Source organism: Myxine glutinosa, chromosome 7, assembly GCF_964187855.1.
Source record: "Myxine glutinosa chromosome 7, kmMyxGlut1.1, whole genome shotgun sequence".
NCBI classification, from domain to species: domain Eukaryota; kingdom Metazoa; phylum Chordata; class Myxini; order Myxiniformes; family Myxinidae; genus Myxine; species Myxine glutinosa.
Genome location: NC_136267.1, coordinates 59,503,207 through 59,519,692, shown reverse-complemented (window position 1 = coordinate 59,519,692; position 16,486 = coordinate 59,503,207). Strand labels below are relative to the sequence as shown.

General features: G+C 40.9%; 1 protein-coding gene across 2 annotated transcripts in view; it reads left to right on the top strand.

The window, feature by feature from the left end:
- LOC137413476 (uncharacterized) overlaps positions 1-16,486 on the top strand; it is a 479,888-nt gene that overhangs the window by 451,286 nt on the left and 12,116 nt on the right. For both annotated transcript variants that reach the window (XM_068098892.2, XM_068098893.2), the window contains exon 2: positions 14,976-16,041. In XM_068098892.2, coding sequence (XP_067954993.2) covers positions 14,976-16,041 — 1,066 coding nt within the window. The remainder of the gene's footprint in view (positions 1-14,975; positions 16,042-16,486) is intronic.

Here is a 16,486-nt window from a genome sequence, read left to right as displayed (position 1 = left end):
TGCCAACTCTACCATTTGGTGATTGGTTTAAATTGTGACCTGTAGGCAATTGACATGCAGACAAACAAACAGGTAGACAAACAGACAGACAGAATAATACACAAGACCAACCAATATACGTGAAAAATCTTCGATTTTCACAAGTAACAAACAAGAAAACAAAGAAACGAAGTGAAAACTGAGTACACTCTTCCAGCACGCGTCTTCACCGGGCCCCCTTGTCTACTCCCCCTTGGTCCCCCCGGGCCCCTTTCTCTGAGCTGTCCTGTCTTCTGAGCACCCAGCGGAGACGTCATGCAGCGTGTGGCGATGGAATAGGAGGGGTGGAATACAATAATACAATGTCCTCCATTTGTGGTTGGGTCATGAATTGAACCCAGACTAGACAGCACAAATTCTGGATGTTACTTCTTAGCTGTCCTGTCTGTGTAGGCAGCAGGATAACTCCATTGGTAAATTGCTCAAGATTGTGCTGTCTTGTCTGTGTTTGATCCCCAAAAGGATCTGACAATTTTCTTTTAAAACCTCTGTTCTGGCACACTATCTTGAAACCCAGTCCATTGGATGTACAGTCACGTGAAAAAGTAAGTACACCCCGTGTAAAGTTTTGACTTTTTCAACATATTTCAACATACAGCTATTTGATCTTCATTTCAACAATATTGAAAGATAAAGGTGATATAATATAACAAATATCATGAAACATTTACATTTTGTAGTCCATTGTATACACAAAGAATTAAGTTAAGCACCCCCCCCCCCCGTTTTTTTACAACCTCGCACATTACAAGTTTGTTGTCGTCAAAACAGTGTAATATACCCATGATATTGCTATATTTTCTGGAGAAGTGATATTATGGTCACATAAAAACATAACAATCATGCCGTTTTCAATATTTTATTCTGAATAATTTAAGGTGAAATTTTTTGGGAAATTTAGGCATATTTTCACCTCAATTTAAGTATGGAGCTATAGGTCCATCACGGACAGTGTGGATGACGTTTATGTTTTCTAACGTACAGTCATTGTTCTGAGAAGACCTCTAGCGATCTTTGCGTCAATAACGTGTGTAGGACCCACGTGATCGGATCACTGACTCAACCAATCACTTTTTTTCACTTTGATCACTCAATTTCATCAATGGATAATTGCTAATGTCATACCAATCATTATTTGATCTCACATACCTTAGAATATATGCCAATGTATACATATACACAAAGGATATATATTAGGGGGTGCTTACCTTAATTCGTTGTGTAGGGGTGCTTAACTTAATTCTTTGTGTATATAATTTAATAAACATAAATGCAAATTTCGCATGTGGAAAAAGTAAGTACACCCCATGAAATGTTTTTTTTAAATCTTTTTGACATATGTGGACATATCAATATTTGATCTTCATTTAAACAGTATGTACAGTTAAAGGTGATCTAATTGAACAAAAAACAATGAAGAATTGACTTTGCAATAATTTATTCAACAAGAAATTGTTGCACAGCATGCACAATTGCATGCACAGCTCATTTCACATCCCCCCCACAACATCTCCATGGGATTTAGATCCGGGCTTTGACTTGGCCATTCCAGAACCCTCCATTTCTTTCTTTTCAGCCATTCCTTGGTGGATTTACTGGTATGTTTAGGGTCATTGTCATGTTGCAAGGTCCACCTTCGGTTGAGCTTCAACTTTCCGACAGATGGCCTCACATTATCCTCAAGCACCCTTTGGTACAATGAAGAATTCATAGTGGATTCTATGATGGTGAGCTGCCCAGGCCCTGATGCAGCAAAGCTGCCCCAAACCATAATATTTCCACCACCATGCTTTACAGTTGGTATCAGGTTCTTGTGGTCAAATGCTGTCTTTGGTTTTCGCCAAACATGTCTTCTGGTACTGTGGCCAAATAGCTCTACCTTTGACTCATCTGTCCAGAGCACATTGTTCCAGAAGTGCTGGTCTTTGCCGAGGTGTTCATTGGCAAACTTTAGTCTTGCCCTGATGTTCTTTCTGGACAGCAAAGGTTTCCTCCTGGCACACGTCCCATGTATATCAAATTTCTGCAGCCTCTTTCTAATGGTAGACTCGTGCACTTTGACATCAACAGTGGCAAGAGCTACCTGTAGGTCCCGTGTTGACATTCTGGGGGTTCTTAGAGACTTCTTTCAGCATCTTGCCGTCTGCTCTCGGGCTGAACATGCTGGGGTGGCCTGGCCTGAACAAGTTGGCAGTTGTTTGGAATCTTCTCCACTTGTAGATGATCTTCCGGACAGTCGAATGATTGATTTCAAATTGTTTGGAGATCTTTTTAAATCCCTTCCCAGACTCGTAGGCATCTATAACCTTCTTTCTGAAGGCCTCAGAGAGCTCTTTTGATCTAGGCATGGTGACGCCGCACACTTCAACAACAAAGAGCAAACCAAACTAAATGTCTGAGGTTTAAATAAGACAGGTTCCTCCAAGATCCTCTCTAACGATGTTCTAATCAATTGCACCTGAGCTGGTGCATCTGATTCTAATTTTAGGTATTTGAAGTAGTGATAAATGTAGGGGTGTACTTACTTTTTCCACATGCGAAATTTGCATTTATCTTTATTTAAATTATACAATGGACTACAAAATGTAAATAAAAACCACCTTTAGAGGCCATTTTTCCCCGCAACGCGGGGGTTGGCCTTTTTCGGGAACCAAGGTTGTTGTTGTTTTTTTGGTCCCCTTTTTGAAGCAATGTTTTACGGCCGGATGCCCTTCCTGACGCCAACCCTTTTTGCCGCCTTTAACGACAAACAGGGAATTACCAGTGAACTGGTACTCAATTAGCCGACCTCGGAAGGATGACAGGCTGAGTCAACCCCCCTGGCGTTAATTCAGCGATCGACCGGGATTCGAACCCAGGATCCTAGGATCCTAAGCCGGCACCCTAGCCGCTAGCCCAACACCAGGGTTATGACTACAAAATTACGTGATCTGTTACGTGATACACCCAACACCAGTTACGCCCAACACCAGGACTACAAAATGTAAATGTTTCATGATATTTGTTATATTATATCACCTTTATCTATCAATATTGTTGAAATGAAGATCAAATAGCTGTATGTTGAAATATGTTGAAAAAGTCAAAACTTTACATGGGGTGTACTTACTTCTTCACGTGACTGTACCTGTAAAGCTGGCTAGCCCATCTGGAGTGAGACTGCGGAGGTTAAAGATGACATTAAATAACCTGAAGCTTCTTATGAGCCTATTATGGGCCAATACTCTTGACAAATTCTTATGTTGGGGTTGACTGGAGCATTAATACTGTCTGCAGTAACTAGAGTGATCATGTAACAGTCTTAACATCATGCAGTAACATCATGTTTTTGCTGGCTGCAGATACAGCCAGCAAAGGCATGATGGATTAAATGGATTAAATGGTATCCAAGTTCCTTCTTTTTTTTTTACCTCTGCCACCGAAGATGTATGGCCATTATGTATTCACCCCTGTTTTTTTGTCCTTCTGTTTGTGAGCAGGATGTCTCAATAAGGTTATGGACGGATTCGGGCGAAACTTGGTGGACAGTTTGGGTGTCTGACAACGATGAATTGATTAGATTTTGATGAGGATCCGGATCTAGATACTAGAATCTTAAAAGTGATTCTTCATAATTAGGAGATGGGGTCAAAAACGATATATAGCACAACATCTCAAAAAGTTGTGGACGGGTTATGACAAAACTTGGTGGACGATTTTCGTAGGTGATAAGAACAAGCCAATTAGATTTTGGTTCAGGTCCGAATCCAGATCCGGCCTATCAGTGGGATACAAAATGTAAAGTATTTCGACTGGCGGAGGTGTGCGCTCTACCGAGTGCCCTGCTGGTTATTGTATTGAACTTGGAGTGTAAGTAAAGGCGACTGAGAAATGAAGAAAAGGCCAGAATTTCTAAATGAAGATGAATTTCCCATAATTAGAATAACAGAGCAAATTAACCATTGATGATGTGACAGCTCATCCAATATGTATCATCTTCCTGTGGAAGTCAATTATTATAAACAAAGGAGTTTTTGCCTGTTCTCTGTGTTCCGAATTGTGCACACGCAGAATCAAGTCGAGGTTTTATAAAAGGAAATAACCCTCAAAATGTTGAACATTTCATCCCACGACCAGTTCCCTTCATCAGAGACTAAAGGTCACTTGTGGCTTAAATGTTGGACTTTGTGTTATTGAAAAACTCTTCAGTTTCTTGTTCTTGTCCATTTTCCATTCTGCTGTTAGATTTTTTTTTTAATTTCTATTTGTTGAGTACTTTTGGATGGTGTGGCCTTATCATAGATAGTATTTCAGTGCCCATCCAAGGTGCCCAGAGGGCATTGGAATCGATGATCGTGTGTCGAATGGAATAACATGGGGACAAGACCAGGTGAGGCAGGCATATTGCATCGTCCCTGAAGTTGATTAATGAGTTAGCCAGGCTTTTATTGACAATCCGCCAATTATATGTTAATTCCTACGAGACCGTTTCCAATAGCTTGTAATTCAAATAGAAAATCAGCAGGATTTGAACCCACAACCTCTTCAAGATGAAACCCATCTAGTTTATTCGTGAAACCTCTACTAGTCAGGTTCACCATGTTTTTTCCTTTAAAATTTTTGGAGATTAGCAAAACTATACATTTTTAGAATATTCAGAGCATGAGGAATCCAAAAATTAATGTTTGCATTTGCATGGACACCTTTGCGAAAATGACACTCAGGACAGTGATGAAGATCTGTAAAAGCATATTCCTGAACGGTATAGACCTAGTAGATCCTGTGTATAGGACTTGTAGTTCAATCTGACACTAACAAGGCTGCTTTCTTGCTTTATAAACCCAAACCTATAACTTCAAAGGACTTGCAATATCATGTATTATGTAATACAGTTATATCACAAATATAAAGACAATGGTTTTCAATTACCTTTGTTTGTTGCTTTTCTATAATCCTGAGCACTATTTTGAGGCCTTTGTTGGATTCCTTGACCCAGAAAACATAGGATTAGCATATTTAATTAAGTTTCTAGGTTGACTAGAAGCTGAGATAGCGCAAAATATGTATTTTATGGTGGCTATTTTGAAAATCCAAAATGGCGGCCATGCAGGTGTCTGTGCAAATGCCAACATTGATTTTCGGATTCTCCATGCTCTGGTGATTCCAAAAATGTACAGGTTTGCTCATCTCCCACAATTTTGAACGAAATTATATTTGTTAACATAGTGAACCTGACGATACTATACTCTTCTTGCATTTTCTTTTATGAACATGGATTCTCCCAATGACGAAGTCCTCTTTGTTTCCAAAACCTTATATTAATTATAATGGTTTTGAACCATTTTGTTTTGCCTTTTAAGTCCTTTTTTGGCAAGAGTCAAGTCGGTCTCTTGACTGCCATTGATAACATGTAACCCAGTGCTACCTGCCGCATGGTCGGGTAGTCGGTGACTAAACCGACTACCCTCACTGGCTTTGCGAGTGGGGAGGATGACTGTGACACCTTGAAGGACTAAAAACAATACCTGTTAAAGGGTGTACGAGCTCCCTTTGGGAGCCACCGGCCATCCGGTAAGGAGATGGTGTCTCCTAAAAACACCCATCCGATTGGACCGGGTTTTAGGTAGTTGGTTGTAGACAGCAGCCGCCCAAGGTAGTACCACCGTTCGGACTTAGGAGCGTTAAAGTGGTGCCCAGAACCATCTTACACTCTCCATGTCAGGATTGCTGGTCTTACTTTCTGTCTCGCTCACACTCCAGCTTCCGGGCTACCTTCAATCTCTCTTTCTCGCAAACATACATCATACACCTTTCTTCTGTTTTATTTAAGGCCTGGCCTCGATAAGGACTATATAGTCCGTGAATGGAGCCTTCAACAACAACAAAAACAAAAAACAGAGACTATTTGATGAAGCATGTTTTCTTGGTTCTTCTTTGCAGTTCTTTTTATTTTGACCTGTGTCTGTTATTGCATTTACTGGTTTCATCAAGGTGTTTTGTGCTTTCAAATCGGCTTTTCAAATGAAAATCTTGACTGTGCAATAACACTGGTGAAATCATGTTCCTTTTACACAAAGGTCTGTGTTATGCTGCCGTGAAGAAGTCAATAAGGTTACAGAATACCTCGTTAAAAATCATATATATATATATTGACAGAGTCATTGCTGGGAGTTGGCAGGATAGATCACAGGTAGGATACTCACCTTTGAATGTCTAGCCAGAGTTCAATTCCCATCCCGACTATAGTCACCCTGTTACGAGGAGTTACAAGGAACTCCAATGCATAAGGGGGCCATTAGGCCCATCAAGCCTGCCCTGTTGCCTTGCTGGCAGGGCTGTTTCATCAATGAGTGCACCATCCTTCATGGGGATGGTAATCCAGGCATCCCAACTGCTCGCATTGCATAGTGGACACCAAACAACTCGGTGTCACTCACAGGTATTATAAGCCACTGTTTTCCAAGCACTTTGGTGTAATTCCAAATTTACGCATGAACCCGTCACCTGCGACTTTGACAGGGCTACCTGAGTCACGTGCACATATTACTAGGGAGACCCAGGTTATGCAGATGGTGCAACAACACGAGCAACGATTGAACGTTCGGAACAAGTTGGTATGCTCAGTTCTCCAGAGAGAAGGCCGAATATTCGGATATTTAATATTCGGATAATATTATCCGAATATTTGGATAATATTGGAATATTTAACTTCTCCAGTTAAATGCCACTACTTCTCTATCGGTCTACAACTACATCCATAGAAGGTTAACAAGGTGAAGATCTTGTGCTCGGATATTGTGTTGCAATGCTGAGAGGTTCTAACATCACTGCATACTTTTCATTATTCCTTATGTACTAGGAAAAGTGTCTGTAATGGAGCTGAGAGATGTACATTGAATGGAAGATGTAAATGAAGGAAACAAGTAAATTACTAAATAATGATAATACATTTAGATTTCGGTTTCGGGTTTCTTTGTAGCCAGACGGCAGATGCCACTCGTCTCTTGTACTTTAAGAGACCGTCATTCAGAATTGTCTTGTTTGTCACTTTTTATTAATTGTCGGTGTTAATTTGTTGATGTAATTTACTTAGCGGTGTCAAGTGCCTTCGCGTGTGTTTTTCACTGGAGTTGTTGTTCTTCTCCAGGTTGTGTGCTCTCGTGAGCCTCGTTCATGTCTGTTGCTGCCTTTTCTCCCCTTACTATTTTCCTGTTTGTTAGTTCTTCCACCCGTTGCCTTACTGTTCCCACTGTAGGAGCATTGCCTTTTCCCCATTCTGTCACCTCACTCTTGCATGAGTCTCAATTTCTAGAAACAAATAACAAACTAGAAAGCACGTGAAAATGCAAAGCCCAGCCGCATCTGCTTTGTATTCAGACATCTTCTTCCCATATGCTAAACGTGACGAAAACAGCTAAAAATGAATACAAAATTAAAACTGATGATTTTATGCAACCTTGACCTTTGACCTTTTTATCTGAAAAAATTTTCAAATGGTGGTCACCAGCTGCGACGTTGTAGAATCATGAGGATATCCGTTGCAATATGCGCTACCAAATTCGACCAGTCATTAAATTATACGCATGCACTCGCGTCTTTTTGTCTTTCAGTTCTGGTCTTGTCCTTTGTTTTGTGACGCAACATGCTTCATCAACTGATTACATATAATGTATGGACGTGAATGTTGTTTCTGTTAATGTTAATTCATTAATGTTATTTATTAATGTTAATTCTGGGTGGCAGAGGGATCATTTGAAACGGGCTTGGTCGGTAGGGGATTTGAAAGTGGGTGTGGTTCTGTGAAAACAGTGGTGTGGTTCTGTAGTTCTGTTTGGTGTGGTGTCATGAAAGTGATTTGAAAGTAAAAAAAGTTCTGTGAAACGAGATTGATATGAAAACATTCATGTTGTCTTTGTTGCTAAATTTATTCTGGTTTCTTCAAACAAATCGCGATTTTAGTCCGCGATGTTCTTACCTCATAGCAACACATTCCGAGTGCATGCACATGCGCTATTCAATAATTACACCTAATTTGTGTCAAGTTCTGTGAAACGAGATTGATATGAAAACATTCGTGTTGTCTTTGTTGCTAAATTTATCCTGGTTTCTTCAAACAAATCGCGATTTTAGTCCGCGATGTTCTTACCTCATACCAACGCATGTCCGAGTGTATGCGCATGCGCTATTCAAAAATTACACCTAATTTGTGTCAAGTTCTGTGAAACGAGATTGATATGAAAACATTCATGTTTTCTTTGTTGCTAAATTTATCCTGGTTTCTTCAAACAAATCGCGATTTTAGTCCGCGATGTTCTTACCTTATACCAACGCACGTCCGAGTGTATGCGCATGCGCTATTCCAAAAGGCACCCCAACAACAAGAACAACAACGTGGTTCTCTCATAGAGCTGCTCGTCGCAGCTAAAAATTGTCTTCCAGCATTTGGTTGGTCAACCAATTCAAACCGTTTGCGAGCGGTCACGTGAATAAACATGGACGTACTCGTGATGTAGCAGTTTGTCTCCTATACTCCCCCCCCCCCCCCCTCCTCCATCCTCCGCCCCTCCGCCCCTCCGCTTTATCCCCCGCTCCAGATCCGTGCCTTTTGGAGTGAAGGATTGCAAGTAGGATTGCAAACTAATATTTAAGTGCGTTTTCGTTGCGAGATTTTCACTTGTAAATGGACGAGCGGTCATATCTCTCTTCAAACAGAGATTTGAAGGTATGGGTTCGAATCCTGACGATGCCAGTATTAATTTTTTAATTTTTTTAAAGCGGTCGATTTATTCGACTATTTTGCACAAACCTCTGGTCGGATCAACTTCGGGTTGGTTTCAAAATATACAGGGACTGAATGCGGACCTTTCAAAATCTGTCTGGGCGGTGAGACCCATCTGGTTGTTGAGATCGCTGGTACCGGTGACGGTGTCTGTGTAAGAGCCATGACAGGGTAATAACCGATTAGCTACACTTTGGGTTTCAGAAAAATATTTGTTTAGCATCTTTTAACCGATTGACGCAAGAGAAAATAGAGGAGGGATGAAATGCAAATGACATAAAGTGTGCAAATTCTTAAAATTTCAAGTCAATTCGATGAAAATTGATGATTTTATATGACGCTGACCTTTGACCTTTCGACAAATTTATCTATTTGACTTCTCCATATTATCGTAATAAAGCTTTGTTTAAAGTTTGATGACAAATCTCAAATGGTAAATTTAAATTTCAGGTCAATTGGATGAAAATTTATGATTTTCGGTGACGCTGATCTTTGACTTTTTGACCTTTTGACAAAATTATTAATTTGTCTTCTCCATAATCTCATAAAACTTTGTTGAAAATTTGATGACAAAGCTCAAATGGTAAATTGAAGTTTCAGGTCAATCGGATGAAAATTGATGATTTTCGGTGATGCTGACTTTTGACTTTTTGACCTTTTGACGATTATTAGTTTGTCTTCTCCATAATCTCATAATAAAACTTTGTTGAAAATTTGATGACAAATCTCAAATGGTAAATTTAAATTTCAGGTCAATTGGATGAAAATTTATGATTTTCGGTGACGCTGATCTTTGACTTTTTGACCTTTTGACAAAATTATTAATTTGTCTTCTCCATAATCTCATAAAACTTTGTTGAAAATTTGATGACAAAGCTCAAATGGTAAATTGAAGTTTCAGGTCAATCGGATTAAAATTGATGATTGTCAGTGATGATGACTTTTGACTTTTTGACCTTTTGACAATTATTAGTTTGTCTTCTCCATATTCTCATAATAAAACTTTGTTGAAAATTTGATGACAAAGCTCAAATGGTAAATTGAAGTTTCAGGTCAATCGGATTAAAATTGATGATTGTCAGTGATGCTGACTTTTGACTTTTTGACCTTTTGACAAAATTATTAATTTGTCTTCTCCATAATCTCGTAAAACTTTGTTGAAAATTTGATGACAAAGCTCAAATGGTAAATTGAAGTTTCAGGTCAATCAGATGAAAATTGATGATTTTCGGTGATGCTGACTTTTGACTTTTTGACCTTTTGACAATTATTAATTTGTTCTCTCCATATTCTCATCATAAAACTTTGTTGAAAATTTGATGACAAATCTCAAATGGTAAATTTAAATTTCAGGTCAATTAGATGAAAATTGAATGATTTTCGGTGATGCTGATCTTTGACTCTTTGACCTTTTGACAATTATTAGTTTGCCTTCTCCATGTTCTCATAATAAAACTTTGTTGAAAATTTGATGACAGAATTCAAATGGTTAAAAAAGTTATGGCCCGGACAGACAGACACACACAGACAAACAGAGAGACACAGAAGTGATTGCAAAACCCGTCTGCTGCTACGCGGGGATCGAGCTATCTAAAACAACACTTTGTAGAGCTCATACCTCCTCCCTCTACCAGGCTAAACGGTTTACGTTTCGTATCCCATTGATAGGCCAGATCTGCATCCAGACCTTCACCAAAAATTTGATCGGCTTGTTCTCGTCACATAACTAACTTATTCAACAAGCTACGTCCGAATCCGTCCATAACCTTTTGAAATATCGGGCTATATATCTTTTTTTGCTCCATATCTCAATGGTGAGAAACATCAGAAAGCAGGAATGATCCTGCTGACAGACAATCAGGGATGAGAACATATCCACCAACCACCTTCGGTGGTGAAGGTAATAAAGAAAGGACTTTCTTCCGGAATATATTTTTTATATCAGAAATGGCGAAGGTAGTTCCATCTTATCTCTCAAAAATGTAAGCAGGATTTGCTCGGACCTGGCACCAACTTAAAGCCCAGTTTTATGAAAGATATCTTGGCATAATCTACATACTGCTGATTAGATATAGGACATTCCGCTTTAATGTCCTCTTTCAAGGATGGTTTACTCCAACACTAATTTAACAGCAGCAGGATATAGCAATTTCGAGTTACATCTCCTTCCTTTATAAGTGGAACCCAAACTAAAAAGCTCACAGGGAAACAAGCTAACTGTATCCATTGAACTATGGAGAGGTGACCAGAGCATGATGGTGTAAAGACTATTTACAGTAGGAGTTAGTTCACAGTGTGTCACAGGACTGATCTTGCTACTTGTGCTGAGAAAATTTACGTTGCGAAAGTTTACATCAAATTATCCTTTGCCGTACATGTCAAGTAAGTGCCTAATGGTCGCAAACAACGCTCAATGATTGTCTATTTCAAAACGCTGTCAACAAACAAGTTTGCATTTATTGCAGATGATTCACTTCCTGAGGCTCAAAGCAAAGAAAGCACCTTGTGATGTGTGAGGATTTGTGTGTTGATTACAACATAAAAATATTCTTTCCAGATCTGGGTCTATTAAAAAGATTCAAAAGCTCAGAACATCTCTCTAAATATACTTACCTTATATCTCTCATAGAACATCTCTCTCATAGTCCCAGAAACTCCAAAGATGGAAGACTGGAAGGAGGAGATATTTGGGTGGGGTAAACGAGGGTGAAAAGATCATGGTTTTGAATTGGGGATGATAGGAGATGGTGAGGAACAGCTGCCTTGAAGACCTGGAGGGAAGAAAGAGATTGAAGAGAATGTGGAAGTTGATTCCACAGGCATTCATCCTCTCTCTCCCTTTTCTTCCCACACTTTACCCCCCCTTATCTCCCACACTGTAGCCTGGTGTTGGGTTAACGGTTAAGGTGGCTGGTTTGACATCTCCCGACTTCAAGCCCCTGTTAGCCATTGTAATTAACACCAGGTGGGTTGAGTCAGCCTGCCATCCTTCCGCTGTCTGTCGGTAAAATGAGTACCAGCTTACTGGGACGAATGAGCCATTCGAGTGTCCTGCGTAGGAGTGGTGACCCGTCCAGGATTGTGCCCAACAGCCTAGAAACTGCTTCGGCAGCCCTACTCATCCGAAGATGCAAAAACGAGTGGTCATCATCATCCCCCATGCTGTTCACTTGTTTTTGTCACTCTAGCTTCTCCCATCCTACTTTCTGCTAACACAAATATTCAGTCAGGCAAATTCCATCAGACAAATGCCACTTTTACCTGTCACACTCATTCAAACAAGCCAGATATGACAAAAAAAAGAAAGACCTTTATAGGCCATTTTTTCCCGCAGAGCAGGGGTTGTTGCCTTTTTCAGGCACCTTGGTCCCCTTTTTGAAGCAATGTTTTATGGCCGGATGCCCTTTCTGCCGCCAACCCTGTTAGTCGCCTCTTGCGACACACAGGGAATTACCAGAAAACTGGTACTCAATTTGCCGACCTCGGAAGGATGACAGGCTGAGTCAACCCCCCTGGTGTTAATTCAGCGATCGACCGGGATTACGAACCCAGGATCCTAGGATCCCAAGCCGGCACCCTAACCGCTAATGCAACACCAGGCTAAGCCAGATATGACTAATATACAAAAATTAATTATCCTCTTATACTAATGGAAAATCTTTTACATTTATAACATTAGGACAAGGAAATCTCCCAACGGATCGAAGAAGACCCAGCCTGAGTAACGCTTAACAGTTACAGAGGACCTCAAAAACGAGGTGATACCATTTTAACCAACATCAAGTATTCTCTTTCATCTCATAGTCCCAAATATAAAGATTACATGGTGTTTCAGTGGTGCGAGCGGATGTGGAGTAGCAACTTAGTCCTTTTTGTGTCACCGCATGCCGGAGTGGGATTAGGGAAGCTTCTTTACTGTAATTACTAATAGACATGGTTATTAAAAGATTTCAAGGTTGTGATTTGCAAGCCCCATGCCATGCTGCATTGTAACTACATCAGAGTTACACCCTTGTGCACGATACACGTCGAGGTGCACATTATGCCATCAGCAGGAACATTAAAAGGCAGTGCAAGTAACGCTGTAAAACCATTTAAGAGAACGAACAGAATGAAGAAATGTGTCTCCCGACAGTGGGAAACCATCACCGGCTGAAAGCCTGTTGTTGTGGGAAAGGCTAAATGTCTCCATCTCCATAATTCTTGCAAATTACTTTTTCACTTGAGGGCATTGCAATAAGGTTTGTGTATATGTGCCGAACTACTTTCCCTTGGAAAAAAAAAAATCATTTTGCAATCCCATTTAAGATCTATATTCGTTAAGATAAACGATCCATGGAATGTATCCATTCGTCTTAATGAGAGTTTGTTGTACAAGGTGGTCTGCCCCTCAATGATGTAATCGGAGGAATTAGTAATGGGATCCTGTGCAAGTTGAAGAAGTGCACATTACATGAAAGGATAAATATGCCTAATTTTGAATCCCAATTTCCATACTATTGGGGAAATTTTTTTTACGGTGGGCGTGCCGTTTGGAACAGAGATTGTCTGTCTGTCTGTCTGTATATATGTATGTATGTATGTCTATTCCACCGGCATTGTGTGGGTTTATTCCCTCTAAAATTTGTTTTCTCTGCAACCATTGGTCTGATTGACACCAAATTTTCACAATAGGAGCACTTCCTCCTGTGAAAAGTGAAAATTTTAATGATAATTATCACGTCATTGGTCAGGTGGTATCGGTGCCATCTTGGAAAAACTAAAAAACTTTGCGCCTCCATATCTCTGAAACCGCTCCATGGGAAAAAAATTTGAAAGGCGGCTCATTGTAAAATACTCCCCATGGCGAATGACATATGTTAATGATGATGCCATCGGTGCCTTCATTATGACGTCATAATTCGACAAGTGGAATGCTTGATTCGATCAGTAGGAAATTTATTGAGCGTGACCTAGGGATAAATTGTTCGACAAAAAAAAAAATTGATGACATGATCGGTCACGTGGTTCGGCAGCCATACAGGGCAATGCCATCTGGAACAGCGTTTGTCTGTCCGTCTGGTGTCATATATATGTCCCTCAAAAATATCCACCAATCAGAGCTGATCATCTTGTCACATGACAGGGGGACAGCAGATCCTCCACTCAACATATCCAAGCTCGGCTATGTCGTTAGAAAATCGATCTTGTGTTTTTTATGCATGATCTAAGGCTCATAGTGGAGCTGCCACACACCACACACACAAACACACCACACACACCACACACACCACACACACACACACACCACACACACAAACACACCACACACACCACACACACACACACACACACACACACACACACACACACACACACACGAAGGTGGATACTTTGAGACCTGGGAGGGCTCTGTTTCACCTTTTTATACCCGCATATGGAGATAGCAACCAAAGACACCACAGGACTGTTAGACGAGACAAACACAGCCACTGAGCTTGGAGAAAGTCAACATTGTTTTGCAATAGAGAATTAGTTCAGTGTATGGCAGCTCTGATATATCTATGGTAGTTCAAGCTTTTCTTACAAGGTTTGCTTAGGAATGAAAAGTCTGCTTCCATTGAAGCGGAAAAGATGGTGAATGACAATCAGGCAAATATTGACACTAGCAGGTGGCACATGATTTTGGTTACGAATAGGTAAGTAAAAATACAAGTTAAACAATTGAGTATGTAGCCAGGATGGACAATACAGACACTTATTCAGTTTGATAGAAAATTATATACCCTTAGAAATTTATGAATAGAATGATACAGCTGGTTGGAATATGTAGCCAGGTAATATCATATTTGTGTTTCTTGTGTTGGATTATTTGAGCATCTACTCATGTTACTCTATCTATTAGTTTGCCTTTTCATTATCTGCCTGGAAATTACTCATGCTCAGGTCATGGCAGTATTACTTTTATATCCCGGTGCATGTGGTACAGTAACTATATCAAGTGTGAGTTGACTGGAACTCAAAATTTACCATTTCGACTTTTACCAAAGTTCAAATGTGATTATGAAACGTTGTCCACAACTGTAACAAAACTAGATCATAGATTTCGCTACCTTTACACGATGGTGTCAAATGGTGGGGTCATTTTGTGATGTGCATCATTTTCAACAAATTTCCTTTGCCCTTCTGCCCTCACCAGCCTGACATGATGCAGTGGACGCCAGAGCACACACATCAGCACTTAACCTCTTGGCAACCCACATCAGCTATGCCTCCACCAGTACAGCGCCTTGACTTACCACCGAGTCTTTCGCTTCCGCCGCACAAGGCCTCCCTGACTTGTCCTGGACCAGATATCTACACAGCTCATCTACAGCGAGGCCAGACCTACTTGTGGGCTAATGATGACATTTCTGAGCTCACGGCCTCAAATCTTCTCAAGAAGTATGCAGAAAAGTATTCCGGATCGACTGATGCAGCAGTAGCCGCTGCTGCAGCTGCAGCTGCTGCTGCGACTGCTGCTGCAACTGGGGGCTATCACGAAAGCACGGGTGGAGTACAAAGCCTTGCTAACAATGGACCAAAAAGTGACAGTGACCCAAGTTGGGCCACGGCTATCTATACGCTCAATGCTGTCCCTGACTTGATCCGCAGTGGATCGAGTACCCCACTTCCTCCTGCAGAGGCTGCGGTAGGTGGCTCACCATCTCTGGGTGGAGCAATTCAGGACTCTGGCTATGCTCCCTCTTCGAGGCTCAGTCCTGCAACTCCCACGCCCACTGCACCACCTTCGGCTGCCCCGACAGCCGCCAATGCCCCACCTCAACCACAGCCACCCACAACAGGAACTCAGCCTTTAACAACCCCGGCGCGTGATTATTCATCACCATATAGCAGCAATGGAGCAACAGTAGGAGCGGCAACTGGGAGTAGTGGTGGTGGTAGTAGTTACATTCCGGCAGTGAGCTTCTGTGGGCAACCTCACCCTGGCACCTGCGGTTATGCTCCAGTCCCAAGTGCAGTGTATGGCTATCCTGCGGGTCATTACCTGGCGCCACAGGGAACGGTGGGCTATGTGGGGCACCAACCAGCATCATCAGCATTCATGGCACCACCAGGAATCTTCCCTCATCCTGCAGCAGCAGCGGGTTCGGCAAGTTATGGTACATTTCCAGGCCCACCATCTTTTGGCGGAGAGGCGGCAGGAGTGCCGGCTTTGTCGCGCAAGGCATTTTACGGAGGGCGTGATGGAGAACTTGAATATGGTGAGGACGATTCGTTTTTTCGACTTTTTATACTTTTATAATTTTATTATACTTGTCAACTATTTGTTACACAATACCAACACAGCAAACAGACAAAAAACACAACCAAGTGATAATATATTTTATTGAATGATTTGTGTGTGTAAGAATGTTGTGCAACTGAAGACCCACAAACCAAGTTGTATTTCTAATTTGCTGAAGAAATATGGCAAGATAGTGGTGGTGGGTAGTAGTTTCTGGATTCACTGATCATATTTACCGGTATATATATATATATATATATATATATATAGAGAGAGAGAGAGAGAGAGACACATACATACATACATACATACATACATACACACACAGTGCATTCAGAAAGTATTCAGACCCCTTCACTTTTTTCACATTTCGTTATGTTGCAGCCTTATGCTGAAATCGTTTAAATTCATTTTTTCCCTCA